General features: G+C 42.3%; 1 protein-coding gene across 1 annotated transcript in view; it reads left to right on the top strand.

The window, feature by feature from the left end:
- The first annotated feature begins 3765 nt into the window (after positions 1–3765).
- Positions 3766–22283, top strand: part of LOC140198620 (tomoregulin-2-like) — a 103628-nt gene continuing 85110 nt past the window's right edge. The window contains exons 1-4 of the mRNA XM_072259619.1: positions 3766–4380; positions 5675–5784; positions 5947–6076; positions 6565–6591. Of these exons, the coding sequence (XP_072115720.1) occupies positions 4230–4380; positions 5675–5784; positions 5947–6076; positions 6565–6591 (418 nt within the window). The 5' untranslated portion in view covers positions 3766–4229. The remainder of the gene's footprint in view (positions 4381–5674; positions 5785–5946; positions 6077–6564; positions 6592–22283) is intronic.

The raw sequence follows: 22283 nt of genomic DNA on the forward strand, positions 1-22283 counted from the left end.
CTTGGTCTCCACTGCCTACTTTGGTAGAGGACTCTACAGATTCACAACCCTCTGTTGAAGAAGTTTCTCACGATCTTGTTTCTAAATGGCATATCACAAATTCTGAAGCTGTGACTCCCTGATCTAGACTGGCTAGCCATTAGGAACATCCTCCTTTCATCTAGTCTGTCCAGTTCTGTTACAATACTAATGGCCAGAAAATTATTAGGATGAATTAGGACCATGTTACCAGAGAATAGAAGGGCTCAAGCATTATTTTAAAATACGAGAAAGTCTGCAGTTGCTGTAAATCCAAAGCAACGTACACACAAAGTGCTGGAGGAACTCAGCAGGCCACTCCCCTGTCCTATCTGATTCCTTCGTCTCCAGCCCTCTACCTTTCCAACCCACCTAGTTTCACCTTTTACTTTCTAGCTATCCTCCTTCCCCTCCTCCCACCTTTTTATTCTGACATCGTTTCCCCCCCCCCCCGCAAGAGGGGGCTCAACCTGAAACGGCTGCTGTTTATTCATTTCCATTGATGCTGCTTGACCTGCTGAGTTCCTCCTGTGTTTTTTGTGTGTTGCTGAGCATTTTTTAAAGTCCTATTGTGGAGTTTGAGATGATGTGAAGGATGAATAGGGATATTAATAAAATACACAGTGTGGAACACTAAGATAATTAAATAGGAAGATTCCTCTTTGGCACAAAAAAAATTCTTTAGCTTCTCAGAATCGGAATTGTGGATTAGGGCATTTAATGGTGGTTCATAGTGGAAATAGTTATCTTGCATTTCTTTAGTCTGCCAGAATGATACCCATTAGAAAGTGAATTTACATTTATGATGTTATACAAAGGTTTAATTCAGCGTAGCTGGTTGCATACTTAATTCTTAATTAGAGGTTCATGGCTTAAATTTCACTCCAGGACCTAAGCACATACTTAAGTTAAATGCTTCAGAGTAAAGATGAGTGAGTGTTGTATGTTCTGTGGTGATGAGATGAGATATTAATTCAAAGGTCTGACTGGCTGTTCAAATGTATGGCCATGTTCTCGAGGCACTACAGAGCAAAAAACACCGAAACTGGATCATTTGTCTCATTGGTTGAATGCATGGTTATGTGTAATTAATCAAGGTGAAAAGTACTAGAATCATGACTGAAATATCAAAAAAAAACAAAACTCCTGGAAATGAATTAACAAAAAGTGAATTTCTAAAATCAAGGTCCTAACTATGAAATTACAAAACACAAGGAATTCTGCAGATGCTGGAAATTCAAGCAACACGCATCAAAGTTGCTGGTGAATGCAGCAGGCCAGGCAGCATGGAAGGGTCTCGGCCTGAAACGTCGACTCTACCTCTTCCTAGAGATGCTGCCTGGCCTGCTGCGTTCACCAGCAACTTTGATGTGTGTTGTATGAAATTACAAGACAGGTTTGCAAGTCAGTTCATGAAGCATATAAAACTTTCACAAAGCTACCTGTGAACTATACTAGCAGATAATAGAGAAGTATGCAGCTGCACAAATAATTCAAGGATAGATAATTAGATGGAAAATTCAAAATTATAATACATTGTCTTTAAAACTTGAATAAATGGGTAATGCAGGCTAGATTTCCAATGCTTTACTTGATTAATGTTTGTACAGAGAGAAAAGGATTACAAAACTTTTCATCAAGGAATAAAAGTGGTTGAGCAGAATCCTACATTGTGACTGGTCCCTAGGAAGAACAAGCTAAAGACTCGAAAGGTTTTCTTTTGTCCAAGATTTCTGATTTAGGTGCATCCCAGAATGCATTATCCCCTGATGTCCAATCGCATGTGTTTAGGAATTTGTTGTCCAGGGTACCCCATCCCTTATATTCAGGAGGCAGCGGTTTCCTGTAATCCAGGTTCATCATTCTCAGAATTTTTTTCCTTTCATCCGGTCGGAGGTCCCTTAAATTTCCTGTATTTTTGCATTTGATAATGTAGCCTACAGGGTCTGTGATTTTACTACTAACTACATAAAACATCCTTTGAGTCATTCTTATATCTAATCCTCTGTCCTTGGAATGCATTGCCCCCAGTATCTAGTTCTATTTCCTCAGAATTTACTGCTTACTGGTATCTCATCCCATGTACATAGAATTTACTGTCTCCTGGCATCCTGTTTCAGTTCCTCAGAATTTACTGCTCACTGGTATCTGATCCCATGTCCTGAGGACTTGCTCTGCTTTGGTTTATAATGCCATTTCTTCAGAATATACAGTCCCTGTTATCCAGTTCCATGTCTTCAGAATATACTGTTCCGATGTATCTGATCCGATGGCCTTGAAATTTACAGTTCTTGGTGTCCAAAGTGGGTTCTGAGAATTTACTGATCCCTTTGTTTCTAATCCTTTCTTGTTGGAGTCGGTAATGATCTTTTCCAGCCTTTGCTTGGAACAGTTAGCAGAGTTGTTAACTATTCCTTCGATTCTAATCTAACTTCCTGTGTTTTCTGTGCCCAGGACCCCAACCCGTGTGCACCTCGGTGCCTACATTGACGACAAGATTCTGGTCATATAATGCAATTTCCTCAGCACTAAACATTGCATCCAGCTTCCGAGATACATAAAAACACAGTACAGGTTTCATGCGTGCTATCGGCGAGAAACTGCAACTGTACCGATGTATGAATAACAACATTTTACTAGGTCCGTCGGTGGGAGCTAGATCGAGTGTGCTTTTATTACATCAGGTCTCCTCGCCAGTACAATAGAAATAATACATAATTTATTTTAAGTTCTGCTATTGAAAATGGAAAGTTGACAGTGTTTGAGCTGCAGCTGGGAGTCTTCTGATGGCAATTCGGTACAATGTAATGGGCGCAGTTCCTCCAACCCTGAGCCGGCGGGTAGAAGAAGCTTGAATCTGCTGCCATTCCTGTTGGCAGCGAGTTACGATGAAACCGGAGCGGCGGCCAGTTCCTGAGAACCGATCCCGCTGCACTCAACAGCCGCCGCGCTCCCACTGTCCTCGGCAGCCATCCCTCACTAACCCACTTCCTCGGCTCTCAGCCACTCCGATCCCGGATCCTTTATTGAGATCAGTTCCCCCTGCCTGCCCCTCAGCCCCCGATGAACCGAGCCGACTTGGGATGGATGCCGGTGCTAGATTGTCCCGTGCCGAGCTACCCCAAAGCCCCAAGCCGAACCAGGTTGGATCCTGGTCTTGGAATCTTGCGTCCTGTCCGGACAGCAAACCCCGAGCGGAACCCGGATCGGCGCTGGCGTTCTGATCTCCCGATGCGTCCCCAAGCTCTGAGATGAGTTGAGCCCAGATTTTTGCTTGACGTTGAAGCCGTTCTGTCCCGTCCCAAAGCCTGAGCCGAACGGAGCATTGGGAGTCGTTGCTGCTGTTGCGGGTCCTTCGTGCTATCCTGCCCACCCTAAACTGAGCTGAGCCCGATCAGTGTTCCCACAGGGATTGTTCCCAAACCCAAGCCAGACAAGAATTGATGCTGCTTCTGGAACATCCTGCCCTGTCTTGGATCCAGAGATCGAGCCCTGCGCTAAACTGAGCTGAGCTGAGCCGAGCCTCACCTCGCCTCGCCTCGCTCATTCCGACTCGGTGCTGATGCTGGTCCCTCAAACCCAACCTCTGCTTCTCCTGGTCACTTGTCTGCGTCCCAGCCGCCAATATCGCGCTAGGCCAATCAGAGGCGGGTTCTGCCGCCCACGTGACGGAGCAGAACCCCCTGCCGCTCCAATCGCAGCCTAGGGATGTATCAGAAAAAGCCGGAGCGCACTGGGCGCCTCATCAATAACAAGTTTCCCTTGCGCGAGAGGGCGAGCGAGCCGCCCCAGCTACACTACCGGCGGGAGAGGCATTCAGCCCGGCCAGCGCGAGCGAGCCGCCCCAGCCCAGAGTCGGCGCGTGAGAGGGAGCTGCAGGAGCGCCCAGCCCCTCCAGCGCGAGAGGACGAGCGAGCCGCCCAGTCAGTGCGGCGCACGCGAAGAGCAGAGAGAGAGAGCGAGCTGCAGGAGTGCCCAGCCCGGCCGGTGCAAGAGGGCGAGCAACCCGCCCCAAGCCCACTGTCAGACAGAGGGCTGCAGGAGCCTGCGGGAGAGGTAGAGGGGCTGCAGCCGCCGGCCAGACTTGGGAGCTCACGGAGGACACATGTGGCGGTGTTGATGCGCGCAGGATGCGTGATGTGCCCTGTGTAAGATGGTGGGGTCGGAGAACCTGGGATTGAGCCGAGGTCCACGATCCACCGCCTGTCGTCATGGTGGAGTCCCACCCGCGAGGCCGGACACTTGCTCTTCCTCTGGACTTTCTGCTGGCGACGCTGACTCTCTGCACCCTACCTGTTAATCTATCAGCCTACCCTACCTCTCTGAGTGACTGCCAGACTCCCACCGGCTGGAACTGCTCCGGTAAGGCAGGAGTCCGAATTGCGATAGAGGGGTATCTGATGAGAACAGAGAGAATGGAAAAATGGGAGAGGTTGGGTTGCCGGGGGGGGGGGGCGCTGAAGGTTTTCCCTTCTACGGCTCCAAATGAATGCTGATACTCGTGCTAAAAGTTGGCGGTGATGGGTCCAAGTGTAGCGTTGCAAAGATGGGCACTTTAAAAATCAGAGGGTGGATTTCTGCTCGAATTCGGGAAAGTGCATTGTGTTCCTCTATCAATGCTGCCTGAACTGTTTTCAACAATTTTTGCTTTTATTTTAACATTTGCGCTCAATCGATTTGATTTATTCTGAGGATGGGATGGGGCGGAGATGGAAATGTCTGCCGCAGCTTGCATGCTCTTCCTCCGTTTGCTGACCGTTATCCCGGAGTTGTAGAAGATGCAGAAACGAACACTCTGCCTCGATATCTTCCTCGGAAGTACCTGAGCTCTTAGCGGGCATGTACTCTCTTAACAGATCTTCAGCGCCCCGACAGACTCCGTGCCGTGGAGAAGCCAGACTCGGTTGGAGGGCGGGGTGGCGGGGCTACCCCTGCAGGTTGCAATAGCAAAATGAATGCACCTCCGCACCTCTTGCCCCTTCCTCTCCTGTTCTCCTCCTTGCTTTTCCGTGTCGCAATACACACACACACACACACACACACACACACACACACACACACAGCTGCCTGCAATTTCTGTCTGAAGGTTTAGATTTGCGATTAACCAACAAAAGATTCAGGACATCAATCTTCATTGGCAGGAGACAAGCTCGCATCTAAAATACAGCTCCTTTTATTTCAGTTGTAACTTCATATCATTCTCCAAGTTGCTAACCATGAATCTATTTTTCTATATTTTATTTACTTATAAATATGTATAAGTGCGTGTGCATGTACGTGCATGCAAGGACGTGTAATCTATATATAGAATGTATATGTGTGTATATTTTAAATATATGTCCTATTACGAGGCACGCTGCAGAGCAGATGTGCAATAGCGGAATTTCATTTAAAAGGCGAACGTGGGAATTCGGATTGAAATGGAGCGAGGCAGGGCGAGCTTTTTTTTTACAAGGTTGCTTTATGATTTCTTTTTGCAACACTTGTCCGAGTCAGGGTGCCGAAGTAACGCGGCCGTTATCGAGTAGGGGCCCCGATCTCGCCACGTGCCCAGCTTTTTTTTGCAATATCTGACCTGCTTGCTATGGACACGGGAGCAGCTCAGTCGCCGCCAAGTTCCCTCTTTTATCTGCCCCTCTGTTTTACTCCCTCGAAGGTTTCGAAGACAGAGGACACGACTTGTTTCTGTGCGACGTCAATACCTGTCAGTTCGGCGGGGAGTGCTTGCGCATCGGGGAGACGATAACGTGCGATTGCCAGTTGAAGGTAAGGGACGCGCACCGTCCGGGCTATTTCCTTCGCGCTGGTGGATCCCAAACTGGGTCAGGCTGCTGGCGGTGGTTGCTCAGGATACGCACAGTGTGGAGGGATCTTGCAGAAAGTCTGGAATGTCTGCCGGATCTTAACGATGATTCCGTTTCTTTTTAGTGCAGCACTGACTATTTGCCAGTGTGCGGTTCCAACGGCAATACCTACCAGAATGAGTGCTACCTGCGGCAGGCTGCCTGCAAGCAGCAGAGCGAAATAAAGCTGCTCGGCGAAGGATCTTGTTCGAACGGTATGAACACGTTCTGCAGTTTGAGAGGGATGTGCGAGCGTGTGAAAGAGAGCGAGCGAGCGTGAAAGCGCCTTTAACCTCGTGTCTGTCACATCGTAAAATAAATCAAGACTCTCTGGTGAGAGTCTGTGTGCAAGCGTTTATAAACCAAGCGAGCCTCAGACAACAGGCACTGCTCCTTATCACATTTCAAAGCTATTACTGAAGGCATATTGAACGGAAATGAGATCGGCGTTCACCCTATGCTGGACACTTAATCACCGTTACAGCCAGAATAAAAATAAGTTCGTGCTACTTCGTGCCATATCCCTACTTGTACATTTTTTTTCATCAGTCTGATTGAGTGTCCCTCTGGGCATGATAGAAACTGCATCAGTAGATTTTAGCAATAGACCACAGCCAGTGTTGAGAAGATGACAAGTTTTTTTCAAAAAAGAAATCACTTTTTATGCTATTGTTCCTTCTAATGAGATCTTGTCTCTCTACAGATATGGGATCAGGTTCTGGAGACGGAGGTAAGTGGCTTTTGCAAATGTATTTTTAATCAAATCATAGTACTGTGGTTATACAAGCTGCCATGTCATCTGCAGATACCATATAGGCATCTCAAGTTGTTTTTCCCTCCCACACAGTCTTCTCTTTGTTTTCCTACGGAGCCTGTTTGTTTCTTGGCAGCTTCCTTTAGCTGTCGGGCGCAATCATTTTAGACGACAGTTTTTCCTCTGCAACAATGGTGCTGTATAATGTGTGGCTAGGAATGGACTGGAAAGGTAGGGATTAGCTGTCCTTCCTGTCAGTGCTTGGGTGTCAGGCACCCAGAATGAAGTGGAGGAAGGATGTGCAGATGATAGAGAGCATATAACACTGGAGCTTTAACCTGTGGCTTTTTAGTGGAGATGAAGTGATTTCACCAATCATGTCACTCTCCAGTGAATTGCTTTCATTAAATAAGTGAACAAAATCCTACATAAAAATGCTCTTGCTGAATATAGTAAATGGTATGGTTTCAGATTTGACTGGTATTGTTTTGTTTTTGTTGGAATATATCTGCTCTATTTACAGTTACTTTGCAACATTGCCATGATGATATGAGTGTGCATTCATAGAACTCTTCAGCATAGAAGAAAGCTGTTTGATCCATTGTTCCTTTGCTGGCTTTTTAGCAATTTGTCTCCCTGAAGGAATGATAATACATAACCTAGTTATAACTGTAGATAAGCAGTTTGACCACTCTCTGAACTTGAGCATACATAATGTTTCCTATTTAACTGAAGTATGGAGCATAATGATACCAATCTGCACTCATCCTCGGACACTTAAAATCTTCTAGCATCCTGCAGGCTCAAATATTAGGGAAACTCTTTGTTTTTCATGTGAACTTTGAGCATCTGCTTCTGGGCAGAGCCACGTGCATTTGAAATGAGAAATGCATCTCTAAGCTCAATTACAGAGGTTCAGATAGAAAATATCCACAAACAAATTTTGTTCAACATGTTCATTCCAAGGTCAGTGGAGATTGACTCAACCCTTTGTATAAGCATTTCAGTTATGGCACAAGCTTAATTACTTGACTTCTGACATTGATCATACTTTCTTACTGAAAGGGCTTATAATTTTGAAGGTTTTGCATGATTCAATTATTTTTTTCTCAGGTGTAGATGAGACTGTAATCTAATAGTTTATGGTAATGAATAATATTCATAGTTTTTGATGTAGTGGATATGGTGAAAATGTTTTACTTTGTAAGTGAAATCAAAGCTAGGGTTAGAAACAAGATCATTACTAAATAGGGATTGAAAAGAAACTTCTTTGTCCCAAGAGTGGTTTAAGTGTGAATCATGGTACTGTATGAAGGTAAAAAACATTTATGAGGAAACTCAAAGTATATTATGGATAAAGGATTAAAAGGTTGTGTGGAAAGACAGTTAGGTGGTTTGTCTGCAATACAGGAACTAGCAAAGACCAGTTAAGTCATCTTGTCTCTTTCTGTACTATAAATGCCATGTGAAAATGAATACTTAGTAAATTTCTTATAACTTTCTTTCATTAGTGGAAACAGTAAAATCAGTAAATTGCAAAAGCAATTGTAATAATCCTTTAACAGTTCCCAAGCAGCTGTTGAAGCACAGTCATCATTAAGTGTTTAAAAAGGTTAATAACTCAGTTGTGAAATAGCTGAATAAATTAGGTGATAAGGTCCTATCCAGGAGCAAACCTCATGCTTCGCCTAATAGGAAACAAAATGTAATCCCCGAAACACAAATGTAGTTGCATGAAATGATTTATAGTGCATACGAACACATTTATTTTGTGATTTGTGAAGTTCATGACTTGCAAACGGGAAAGCTGCAGAATAATGCATCTTTTGAAGTCTGCCACCAGTCTTGTATTGAGCTCCACTTTTTGCAGTTCCTGAGAACAGTTCTAAATGATAGTTTTCCACCTCTTTTAGCCTACATTCCCTTGCTGATCTCCTACCCACACAGACACTTTTCCACCGCCTTGTCACTCTGGATTGTACCCTTATTTAGATTCATGGTAAGGCTTGATGATTGGACAAGGCTCAAATCTGCTAATTGTCCTGAAACTGTATGTGTACTGGCTCTATTTACCAGTGAAGCATTTGTAAAGCACAAATAACACTGACCCATACTTGCTGCACATGTGCAGCATTGAATGTTGGTAGAATGTCTTTTTTCATCCACTCTACAAGAAATAGTCATGGCCTGCTTCAGTTCATTTGGTATCCTTTTAACATTTGAAATATTGAGGCAGGAACACAAATATTATCGCTTAGCCCTTTAAAGATGAAAAAATCAGTTTTATTGAGAGACTAAAACCTAAATATTTTTAGGATAAAGGACAAGGAGATGAGGGTAGTTTGTACACTTGAGTTATTTACTATCTCTTCCTTCTTGAGATGGTGGAAGCAAATTCCAGTAATAACTTTCAAAGGGACCTTGGATAAATATTTGAAAACTCGAAAGCTGCAAATGCAAGGCAGCCAGAATAGTGAATGAATTGGTAACTTTTTCAGAGAACTAATATAAGCATTCTCCTTCTTTCCATAATAATTCTATGATCCAGTGTGACTGCCTCAAACTATGGGATCAGAGCAGTACTCGTAATGTCCTGAAATTGGGATATTAATTGACATTATGACATTATTGCATTGCTACTGACTGGAAGATTTGAGTAGCCATGTACACCTTGAAAAAGAACACAATTCAATCACCACACATAAGCACACTGTGTTGTATCACCAAATAAAACAAATTAAATGTCTTGTAATGTATCATTCCTTTATTTCTGAGAAAAGTGAATTTTAATACCAAAGAATAACAAGATAAGTTCACTTGGTGTTCAGTATCCACATTTTGTTTTCATCTACTTTTACCTGTGATTTTTCTTGACCATGTAAGTCTCTCATGGAATCCTGCGAAGCTGGGGGCGAAAAAAAATCAAATGGCCCATTGTGTCTGTGACAGCTCATTGAAAGAACTGTCTAAATTGTCCCACTAGTACAATTTCTCCGTAATTCTACATTTTCTCCTTTCAAAGTATATGCTACAGTTTCCTGTTTGTAAAGTGCTATTGGATGTGCTGCCTACCCTCTTAAGTTGTGTGTTCCAGATAATTTATTGCACTGGAAGAATTCCAACCCCCACCTGCTTCTGTTGATTATCTTAAATCCTTGGATTCTTTGGTTACCTTTTGAAAATACAAATTATTTCTTCATTTTTCTTTTGTTGTTGTGATCCTGTCTTTGATTTCTTTAGTTTTTTGTACAACTGCAGTCCTTCATTTTTGATATAATTCTGGTAAATGCCCTCTGCATACTTTGCGGTCTTAAAATGTGATCCAGAAATTTACCACAATTCTCTAGCCAAGGCTTTTCCGGTCACTCAGTCACCTTATATATGCTGAAAAACCAAAGATATATTATGGTTTAATTTTAACAAGTTTATTAATGTTCTACCACATTAATATTTATGTATGCAATTTCTCAAACCTTCAAAGTTGAATAGTTTGTTATATAGCCACTCCTCATTCTTGTCTAAAATGTGCATCACTTCACACATCTCTGCATTAAATTTCATCTGCATACTGTATGTCTGCCCATTTCACCATCCAAATGTGTCTTCCTGAAATCTGTTACTTAATTGCTCACTGTTCCAACTTTACAAGTCTGCCACAGGACATGTGATCACTACTATAATCAGCTGAGGTCTGTGGCAAACCTAACATCATAAATATAAATCAAAAAGTGTGTTGAGCCTAATGACTTTGGGAAATTTGTTTTCCCTCCAGAATGAAACAAAGGTGTTAACCACTACTTTGTCTTCTGTTTCTGAACCAATTTAGTACCTGTAGCACCATTACCTCTTTACCCATTGATCATCATCATCATCATCATCAGGTGCCGTGCCCAGTTTGAGCTTTGACTGCCATGGTCCACACACTCCTGTTTCGGGTCAAGTGGATCAATTCATTGGTATTCATTTCCAGTTCTCTGGCTGCTGTCTCCATCATTATTTGTCTTTGCCTTCCTTTTGCTTTCTTCCCTCCAATCTTTCCCATAATTACCATGCATTCTAACTCCTCTTTCCTAATCGCATGTCCAATGAAGTTACGTTGCCTTTTCATGATCTCATACATAATTTCTTTTTGTGTTTGCTCTGTCCATGACATCCTTGTTAGATATTCATTTCGTCCATGATATATTTTGCATCCTCCTCAAGAACCACATCTCTGCTGCTTCATTTCCTCATGTTACTAGATATTGTCCAACATTCTGAGCCATATAATATAACTGGATAAATGTAGCACTTCAGTACTCTGAGGCGGGTTGTCATGCCTAGTTTAGCATTGATCAGTATACTCTTCATTCTCGTAAAGGTGTCTTTCGCCATCCCTATTCTTCTTTTGATGTCCATGTTGCACCTGCCATCTGATGTCACCCAGCTTCCTAAGTAGCAAAAGTTCTGTACTTGTTTTATGTCTTCACTGTTTATTCTCAGCCTGCAGATAGGATTCTCCTTCTTTTTGGATATCACCGTACATTCTGTCTTTTTGCAATTGATAGATTGACCCATTTTTGCACTTTCTTCAACAACTATATCAATTAAGTTTTGTAGTTCTTCCTCTGTACTTGCAATTAACACAGTGTCATCTGCATATTTGAAATTATTGATGTTTCACTGCCAACTTTGATTTCCAAGATGTCTTTTATTTTTTGTAATACTTCACTGTACACATTAAATAAATCGGGGAGAAAACACACCCTTGTCTAACGCCTCTCTTGATTTTCGTAAACTGACTCACTTCTCCATCTATTCTTACAGCGGCAGTTTGTTCCCAGTACAGATTTCTGATTAGATGGAGGTCTTTCGAATCTAGATCTAGAGTTTCCTGTAATATTTCAAATAACTTATTGTGCTTCACTTTATCAAATGCTTTTTTGTAGTCGATAAAACAAACAAACAAATCTTTTTGCACTTGAATTGCTGGTTCTGATAGTATCCTTAACATCAATATTGCGTTTCTTGTACCATAGGTACCAGTTTTAATATCACTGCCTTTGGAAAGGATATGCACAACACTCATCAACCCTACCCGTTACCACTTCAATGTACATGGGCAGGATTTTGGTCCTGACTTAATACAACCACACTGACTGCCATTAATTAAGCCAAATGGGTATTATTTTTTCTCTAACACTAATATTAGGCAAACTGAGCTCTAGTTCATCCCTCTCCCCTTTCTTAAACAGGAGTGTAACATTTGCAACCCTCCAGCCTTCTTGCACCACTCCCATGTCCATCCAAGTAGGAATGAAGAATTGTGGCCAGATCTACCCTTGCTTACCTCAAAATCCTGGGATGCATTCCATCTGGACCAGGTGATTTTTCAACTTTTAAGCACTGCCAACAGTTTAAGTATATCCTCTAACTATTTGTTTCCTATTCTGTTTTTTTTACCTCTTTCATTTGACATGCTCACATTGTTTGTAAAATCAGATATTTGGGTATCCATTTCCTACCTCACCCATGTCCCCCACAAAAATGTTGCTTTCTGTCTTTTGACTTTAACCTTTTTAGATCATGTTTTAGTTTCCTGGGGCACCGCCTATATTGAGGGGAAGATGGGGTGCGGTTGTGGTGGGGTGCAGGATTAAATTGCCAGTAGACCTGATTTTTTTTTAAAAATTGTGGTGTGTTTTTAGAGCCGCTTTATTTTGATCAATAGTGAATCATTTCTTGCCACTCTTGCCTCTGAATCTGAAGGTTGTGTTCAAGTCCCACTTCAGCAACTTGCGCACAAACATGAAAGTTGGCAATCTGGTACATTACTAAATGAGTGCTGCGTTAAGCCAAAACATGTCTGCTGTAGCAGGTGGACATACAATATGTTGCCATTTTGGAGAAGAGCAGAGGAGCTTTCCTGGCCAATATTTACCTCTCGCTCAGTATCACAAAAACAGATTATGTGGTCATTATCACCTTACTATTTGTGTGCAAATTAGTTGTTGCGCTTCCTTTTACTAGAGTGACTGCTCTTGAAAAATCCAAAAAGAACAAAGGTATTTTATAAGTGTAAGTGCTTTCCCTCTCTCAGTTAAAGCATTAACATGTTTCCGGGTTTCCTGGCCAAGCAGACAGGGCATGATGGCAATACACACAACTCAGTTTCAGCTTCACTGTTTAACAGCAGATTTGAAGCATGACATTTAATAGAAATTGGAGATGTCAGCACAATGCAAAAAAAAACAGAAAATGTATCAAATAGAATAAAGTGCAGAAATCTTGAATATTCTCATCTGGACAGTTTGGAGTTATGTCTGTAATCTCATTCAGGGTATTCACCTTGCTCAAAGGGCATTCAACAGGACAATGTGGCTCCTCTTTAAAGGAGAAGATCACTCATTTCGAAGGTGTTTTTCAAAATGTGCTTTTCCTGTTCCGGCTTATATACTTCAACTTGATTATTTGTGTTTCGCATTCTGAATGTTTGGTGCCTTGTATATCAGAAATGAGCAAAGGCAGATGTTAGAGGCGGGAACGGTTGCTGAAAGTATGGTTTTGAGCTCCTCCTAGCAGGCATGCTCTTGTGTTATAGATGTATTGTGGATGTTTGGAATGATCAGAGCGATTTCTCTCAGTGTGAGTCACGTAATGTTTCAGGCTTTTGCAATGGCACTTCATCTGAAGAGAGTGCAGCTAATGGGAAGTACCTTGTGACATGAGTAAATGTGTGCAGATAGTGAGGATTTGCACTCAATAAATGCATCTTGAATGTAATACATACTGCCCTTCTGAAGTTCCAGTGATTTATAACAAATATGCGAGTCTGCACATGCACAAGTACAATCAGAATATTGCAGGTCAGGCCTTCAGAAACTAAAGTTCAGAGGAATTCATTCAAGTTCTTTTTGTGCTTCAGATCACATTGGAGCAATAAGCTTCTACCTCTGCTGAAGTGGCTGGAAGAAATGTAAGGATCTGTTCTTGTACAAGGATTTTCATATGGGAATTTCAAATTGTTAACTTTAGCCTCTCAAAGATATTTGTTGACACCATGTTCCTGCATTGCAAATTTTTTGTAGAGGCAGAGCATGGCTGAAAGTTATAGGGTGGATGAGGCAAAGTTAATGTTTGCATGTCTAGTTTTTCTTAGTGGGAGAAGAAAGAAGCATTTGGATGATGGAGCTTATGTGAAGCATGCATTGAATAGTACATCCCAAACTGCAATGTGCCCTGCTTATCTTTCATTGCCTACATCACCTTCTGTTTTCCTCCGTGTCTGAAGATCTGCCCTCTTCTTTTTGTCCCCTGTATGTCTAACCTCTGCTTAAGCACTTTGTTACGCAAGTGCAGCATGCCTTGCTGTTTTGACATCCATCACACTTGCAGACTAAGAAGCCTCCAGATCTGTCAAGGATGCAGCAGCATGTCAATGGATTATAAACTTAAGACTTGCAGCTGTCATATAGTTTGACTTTTTTATTAGTTGGTCTGCACATTGGTATTCCTGATCATGCTTTAAGGTATATCACTTTTCTCCAAACAACCAGTTGACATTTCAGTTTGGAAGGGTGAAAGGATTTGGGAAAGTGAACAGCTGTAAAAGGAATGCTTCATGAGCATTGGACATGTTAACATCTATATATTTATGGAGTGGGATCTTTTGCAAGTAATGGAAATCTCATGGGTCATCTCGGGATGGCTTGAGTGTCACACCTTGATGACGACCTGCCCTGAGCCACAGATACAAGCCCAACATGTCTATGCCAGCCAAGGTGCCCATCTAATGTGCCAATGTCATGTTCTAGTATGCTGCACTTATCACTTGCTGTAGCACGCTGAAGCTGGCCAAAACTGAATGCTGGAGGAATTCGGCAAGTCAGGCAATACCTATGGAAGGGAATAAAGAATTGCCATTTCAGGTTGAGACCGTTCACCAGGACTGGAAAGGAAGGGGGGGCAGAAGCTGGAATAAAAATGTTCGGGGAAGGAAAGGAGTACAAACTAGCAGTTGATGAGTGAGACTAGGTGAGGGAGGAGGGGGATGAACTGAGAAGCTGGGAGGTGATAGGTGGGCGAGCTAAAAGGCTGAAGAAGAAATAATCTGATAAGAGAGGACAGTGTTCATGGAAGAAGGGAAGGAAGGGGGCCAAAGGGAGTGGTAGGTTAGGAGAAGAGGTGAGAGGGTAACTAGATTTAATCCTGATGATAGGTCCCTGCCTAAATGTCAACTGTATACTTCCCATCACAGATGCCACCTGACTTGCTGAGATCTTCTAGCATTTTGTGAGTGTTGTCAAGATTTCCAGCATCTGCAAAATCTCTTGTGTTTAAGGCCATCCCATGTTTGTACAACCTGTGAGGCAGATATAACATCTGGTGAGCTCCACTCCTCGACTGATCTCCTTTCTCCCTGTACAGATTACTTTAAGTGAGGAGCAGCTTGCTGCTGTTTCAGAGGCTCTTCATGCTGTTTATTGTGGTCCACCTGTGGAGCACCCAAGCTGGTGTGGCTGTTGAAAATTCAAATCAAATGGATGAGAGAGCACATTCTAGGTTAGGAAAGTTAGCAAAGCCTTAAGTGATCATTTTTCAGGTATCCTGAAATATTTCCCCACACATCTGTTATAATGCCTTTCATGGGTTTGTGCAAAAGTTAGTTGTGATGGCAGAGTGCTTATTGACAGGTGTGCTATTCCACTCCTAGCCTGACTGCTTTCATTTTCCTTTTTGCGGTGAGCTCAAGCATATTCTGGCAATCTGTGTTTCCCATTCTCACATGGATGTTGCTTGTAATGAGCAGTGACAGTTTTGAAAGTACCTGTCCTCCTCTACCATGCAGATTTCTTAAGTAAGATCGGTGTTTAAATGTAGAAACTTGATCGACTTTAGTTTTCCAGCCTGGTGTTACTTTTGATGCATTTTATCTCACACCCACTTACTGAAATGTTTATACAAGGTTTGTAGTGTTCGTTGTTGTCTGCTAATCTAAAATGACATAAAATAAATTCTGTTTATGTATAGATTTTGAGTGTACTTATACATAAATTCTATCATATCGATTTTTCCTGTAAATGCCTGCAAGAAAATTAATCTCAAGGTAGTTATGTAACATATACGTACTTCGATAATAAATTTTACTTTGACTTTATGTGCTTCTCATTTTATTTACAGTTTATTTTGGCAGTTAAACTTCCTTAAGTTCTCAACCGTATGTGAATATCATACTTGTCACGAGCTTTGCTTTTCAATGTTTAATTTTACTCCTTCAGAGAGCTGTGGCTTTGAATGCCCTTCATTTCTTCCTCCAGGAACGTTTTTGTTAGGTACCTGATCTATCATCTTGAAGGCTTCCTATTGCTCATTTACTGTTTGGCTTGTCAATCATTCACAGAAATATAAGCCTCCTTCATTTGAGTGCCTTCACTTTTGTTCCTTGTCCCTTTCCATAACCACTTCAAATTTAATGATATTGTGATCGGTTGTAAACAAAGAGGAATGATGTATTCACATTTTAAATTGATATTGCTGCACTATTTGAACATGTACTTTTCTTAAATCAGCAAACAGACATAAATATAGCCCAAAAATGCAATAACATTTATCTATGCAGAGCTGATGTATAGATTGTGTCAACAATACAAGTGTAATTTATTTACACTGTTGAATGATAAAGAGATACTGTGCACATGCCTTTGATTTTTTTTGTTGGTCCCAGACCTGTTAAAGTTCAATTATGCATGAAACCCAAGGAGCTGCTGAAAAAACCTTGCACGCTTTCTTTTTTATAGAAAAATCTTGGGTTAGTAGAGGAGCTGAAGTAGTGAATGGGAGAGGACTTATAGGAGTGTTGGAGATCATAAATTTGATCAGGGCTGGGAGGGTAAAATAGATTGGGGCTTGGACTACCATCTGGTAATGGGCAATGTCTGCCGATGATCACAAAATGGGGAAGCATTATGTTGGGGGATATTAACAGGTGGGGGTTAGAATAAGAGTTGCAGCAGGAGTGCTGAGAGTGATGTAACCCAATTTTCCAAGCAGCACTTCTAAGGAGATTTGTTTAGGGAATTATATTATTTGATATATGGTGATCATGCCATTCACACAAGTGATTCATGACTATTTGTGACTTGAATTTATGGAATGGTTCAAGTCGCTTTGGAATTGGATACAGTCTGGGTGAGGATTGCTTCCATTCATAGTGTACAGTACCTCTGAATAAAGCAATGCTATCTGATTGAATTTTGGGTTAATATATCTTTAATTGAAAATTAATGTTTATGAGGTCATGAAAATAAAATAAAAATGTAAAGAAAGGAACATATAATCAGTATACTGATTTCAAATGATCATGCTTCTGATTAGTTATTCCCATAATTGTAATCATTAGAAGATAAGTAATCAGGAAGATCATCAGTTTGGATTCTGAGAGACATGAACTGCATCATTATGGCCACATTAAGAAGTCTGGGTTACTGCTTGAGAAAATAATAATGACTATTTTCATTTTGGATTGCATAATTACTTTACAGTTACTAAACAAGTTAATACACTATTGTCTCATTTGTGGTTCTGTTTGTAGAACATGTAGTTTCATTTTAAGTCCAATCAGTGTGAAAATTAATGTTGTAAGGAAATGCTTCTAGACGTGTATTAACATCTTTTCAAATGCAAGGAGGATGGTGGGAAAACAATGAATTTCAAAGAATTCCACAATTTGAACATTATGTCACTGCCGTACATTTCCTGAAATCATCTTCTGTCATAGTCCGGTCCGTAAGGTCCGCGTTCCAGTTCACGGTCCAGTCCGTGGACTCCGGACTCCGGGTCTTCCGGCTGTCCCTTGTTTCAGTTGGTCTTAATCATAGGCACCTGATGCTTGTCTTGGGGCTGGGAATATAAATGGCTCTGGGTTCGGGTGTGGTTGCTGGTTTGTTTCGTCAGTATCCCTTTCTCGCCTCTGTGGGGTAAGTCAGGCCGCCTTTGCCGTTACCCTGCGGTTGGATCTGTCCCTTCCTGTTTTTGCCTCCGTTGGGTAAGCCAGGCTGTCTTTGCCGTTACCCTGAGGCTGGACTGTTCCCTTCCCCTCCCTTCCCCTTCCTTCTGGAGCCTTGCCCGCAGCCTGTGTCTGGAGCCTTGCCCACAACCAAACCGGCTGTCCAAGGCTAAGGACGACCTGGGTCAGTGGGTGGGGGGGGGGGAGTTCAATCAGGAGGGAACCCAGGATGACGAGAGTTAGACAACAGTGTTTGCATTGCTGGGTCCAAGTATGGCTGGTTCGTACTGTCATAACGGAGGCGCTGGTGGCGGACCCAAATGCAAGACACAGACACTGAAGTACTAGAAACAGGACAGGACTAGAGACTGGGGACAAGAACACAGACTTAGGCTAGGACATTGGCTAGGCAAGCAGGACCAGGACAAGGAACTGGGAACTAGGAGCCTGGGCTTGGACTCTGAGCTGGAGACTGAACAAGGACCCAGAACCTGGGTCTTGACTTGGTCTCAGACCCCGAAACTAGGCGAGGACATGAACATGGCTTGGGTTCCTCGAGGCGAGGACATGATGAGGCTTGGGTTCCTCGAGGCAAGGACATGAGGCTTGGGTTCGGACTCCAGAACTAGGCAAAGACATGACATGGTCTTGGGAGACAGGAACCTCGGAACACAAAGCCGGAAGCCTTAACTTGGTCTTGGGGAGCACAGGAACACAGAGCCTTGAACTTGAGAGACAGAACATGAGGACATGGAACACAGAGCCAGGACCCCTCCTTGGGAACAAGACTTAGGGCCGGGACTCAAACATGGACCACAGAGCCAGGACCCCCCCTTGGGAACAGGACTTGGGGCCGGGGCTCTACACAGACTGCTGAACACGATGAGACGGTTCCAACACTAGGTAGCGGCAAACGGCCAGACCTACCTAGCGAAGGCATGGACACAGAGGCAGTTCCAACTCAACGATAGACAGTTCCTTATCTTGACACAGCAAGGCTCCAGTCTCACTCCAGTGGTAGAACTTGACAGGTTGCAGGGCAAGGCTTCAGAAGGAAGGGGAAGGGAAGGGAACAGTCCAGCCTCAGGGTAACGGCAAAGACGGCCTGACTTACCCCACAGAGGCAAGGACGGGATACTGACAAGACAAACTAGCACCCACACTCGAACCCAGGGCCACTTATAATCCCAGCCCCAAGATGAGCATCAGGTGCTTATGATTAAGCCCAACTGAAACAAGGGACAACCAGAAGACCCAGAGTCCAGAGTCCATGGCCTGGACTGTGAACCAGAACACGGACATCACAGACTGGACCATGACACCTTCAGGAAGCATTTCTAAAGATTTCATCGGCCGCAACATGAGTGATAAAAATATTACTTTGTTTTCTCACCCTCATTGTGATTTTGCAGCAGTGATACACAATCTTCTTATGGGAAAGGAACAAATTGAAAATCTGACTCTTTCAGTGGGCATGAGCATGAAACAGATTTTCTTCTACTCGTACATAAGCAGATGCTGATTTTTAGTTACATAAATAAATGTACAAATGCCCAAATTTGCTCAACTAGTTTTTTAGGTATTTCCTACTGGAGCCTCTCTACTGATAAGACTGCATAGTATGATAATTCTTGGCTAAGCTGCAATTATATCTGTATACTTACACAAGACTTGTAAACTTGCCACAAATTGACCACTATCTCAAACAAAACCTATCCTCCACAGCCTTGGTGTCTTCTTTAATTCACAAATGATCTTCATAAGAACGATTGCCTTGCTGAAAATAGCTAGCATCTTTGATCCCTTAGACTTTTCAGCTATGTGTTCCTATATCATAGTTTACCTGTATCTCAATTCCATTTACCAGACTTGTGTTTGTCATCATTTATAGCCTGATCTCAGAAAAATTTACCAGTAGATGGGGCAGAAGGCAGCATCTTGTTTATATGATTTTCAATGCTCATTGCTGACATTCCCTTCTTTTCCATTCATAGCCAAGGCTCAGAAATGGCGTTGATTAAAGACATAATCAGACTGTAGCATTATTGAATTGAATTGGTCCCAATTCTGTATGAGATTCCAGTATCATCATGATATACAAACACATTTCAGTTTTGCAGTCTTTCCCCCAAGAAAGAAAACTTAACATCCATATCTAACATATGATAGAGACTGCTTATAGTTAATTATGTTTGGATATATGTTTGTGTTATTTAAACTACAGGAACTCAACCTCAATGCATCTTCTAAAGATCAATGTAGAAATGAGACACACTAAATATCATTTTCATGTTAGTGAGACAGGAAATTATTGATGTAGAAAATGAAGGAAAAAGATATAATTCTATGAGGAATCCTGGGAGCAGACCAGGTCCACAGAAAGTAAGAGTCAACAAGGCTCAGAAAATATCTGTGTGGATATACTGTAGCTGCTTAATGTTCTTCTATCCATTGAGTAACTATGGTGACAAGTTCAAATATTTCCTTCATTAATTGCAATTAATGTGTTTAAAAGTAAGATCACATCTATATGATCTAACACAAAGTAACTTACTGTGCTTTTTCCTGGTTTTGAAAGTTGCATTGAAGTGTCGTTGCAATAAGTACATGTCTTTGAATCCTGTTAGTTCTTTAGATGCAGACAGCAGGCTTTTTATTTGTTTTTCAGTGTACATAAAATTCCCCATCAGTGGTTAAAATAAGCACCTGCGCCTGTGAGTAGCAGGCTAGCTTCACCCTATCACCAAGAGCTGAATGCTTGCTATTAAAAGGTTTCATCCAATTTAAAAACTACAATTTTCACTACAGACTCCACATACCTTTTAATTGTTCTGTCTTTACTTTCAAACTAGAAGGAATGAATGGCAAGTGGGAGACTTTTAAGAGTGTGTTAGAAAGGCTTGCCATGAGCGTGATGACATGTGTCCAAGAGCACTATGCTCCTGTTAGGATAAAGGATAAACCTGGCAAGATTAAGGAATCTATTCTGATCAGTGAAATTGAGGCTCTGCTGAAGATAAAGAATTGTTTCGGAGGTTAGGACTGAGTGAATCCCTGATGACTGTAAAAAAAAAGTAAGAGCAGGAGGGCAAAGAGAGGGTATGAGATGAATATGGCATGTAAAGTTAAGAAAAATTCCCAAGAGATTTTAGAGTACTGTACAAAGGTCTTGGGCACATGTATATGGCTGGGGTGCCTCAGACTTTTGTTAACTTGAAACAGAGGGCGAGTTTGTAAATATGGCAGGAGCAATGTTGGAAATGGTGAGGGTGGCGTGGAACAGGTGGCAGAGGAGTGCCGGGGGGGGGGGGGGGTGGCGCAGGTGCAGATGCGCCCAGCCCTGAGACACCAGACAAGGTGATTTGATTCCAAACAATTGCTTTATTGATCATTACAAAACATCTCTCTGGTGCTTCCCCATCTCTCCCCTCTCCCTGCCCCCTTTCTCACGCTCAGTCCACGATAGACCCATATCAGAATCAGGTTTATCATCACTCACATATGTCATGATTTTTCTTTGTGACAGCAATGCAGTGTAATACACAAAACATATTACAGTACTGTGCAAAGTCTGAGATACCCTAGATATACAGTATATATGTGTCTAAGATTTTTGCGCAGTAATAAGAGAGTGACTAGGGACAAAATAGGTACCCTTGGGGATCAGCAGAGTCTATTGACTTGAGCTGCAGGAAATAGGTGGAATTTTTAATGAATATTTTTCCTTGGTGTTTATTAAGGTGAAAATCATGGTTGCTCAAGAGATAAAGGAAATATGGAGATGTTTTGGAAGACATTCATACATTACCAGGGAGGAAGTATTTGCAACATTACAGTGAGTTAAGACGAATAAATTTTGAGGGCATGAGCGAGAACATTCTCAGACTCTGTAGGAGGCTAGAGAGGAAATTACAGAGGCTCTTGTGGAGAAACTTGTTTGATCATTAGCCACTGGTGATGACAGAAAGGTGGCTAATGTCATTCGGTGGTTTAAGAACAGTGTTTGAACAGTGGCTAGTCAGAGATTGGGAGTGAGAGAAGGAGTGCCTCACTCAGGTCGGCAACTGTGCATTAAAAAGCAGTGCTTTGCAGGAGTTTTGGCATTTCAGCAGTGGCCAGTCAGAGATTGGGATTCATTAGCAAGTGCAAATTAAAATAAGGCGGTGGCAAGCGCAGTGGCCTTTGTTGGAGTGGACAGTGTTAGAGTGGGGATTTTGAGACTTTAGCTCTTTGAGGTTTCAGCAAGGAGGGACTTGAGTGAGAGAAGGTGAAAAGCTGTAGGTAGATTTTTTTTTCGGTTTATTTATTGTTTCCTTCTTCATAATTGCACAATTAGAGCAGTAGTGATGCCAAGCAGGACAGGTGAATGCTCCTCTTGTGGGGTGTGGGAAGATGGAGACCTCCACTGTCATGAGGATGAGTGGGTGATAGACAGGATCTATAGGGAAATACTTACACCTAAGATTCAGGACACTGGAAACTGGATGACAGTCAGGAGGGTAAAAAGGGTTAAACAGCCAGTGCAGAGTACCTCTGTGGCCATCCCCCTCAACAGCATGTATACCACTTTGGAAACTGTTGTGGGTATGGCATAGCAGAGGAAAATCATAGCAGTCAGGTCTTTGGCAGTGAGTCTGCCTCTGGCACAGAAGGGAATGGGTGAGAAGAGGCGAGTTGTGAATAT

Source organism: Mobula birostris, chromosome 6 (assembly GCF_030028105.1).
Source record: "Mobula birostris isolate sMobBir1 chromosome 6, sMobBir1.hap1, whole genome shotgun sequence".
Taxonomy (NCBI): Eukaryota; Metazoa; Chordata; class Chondrichthyes; order Myliobatiformes; family Myliobatidae; genus Mobula; species Mobula birostris.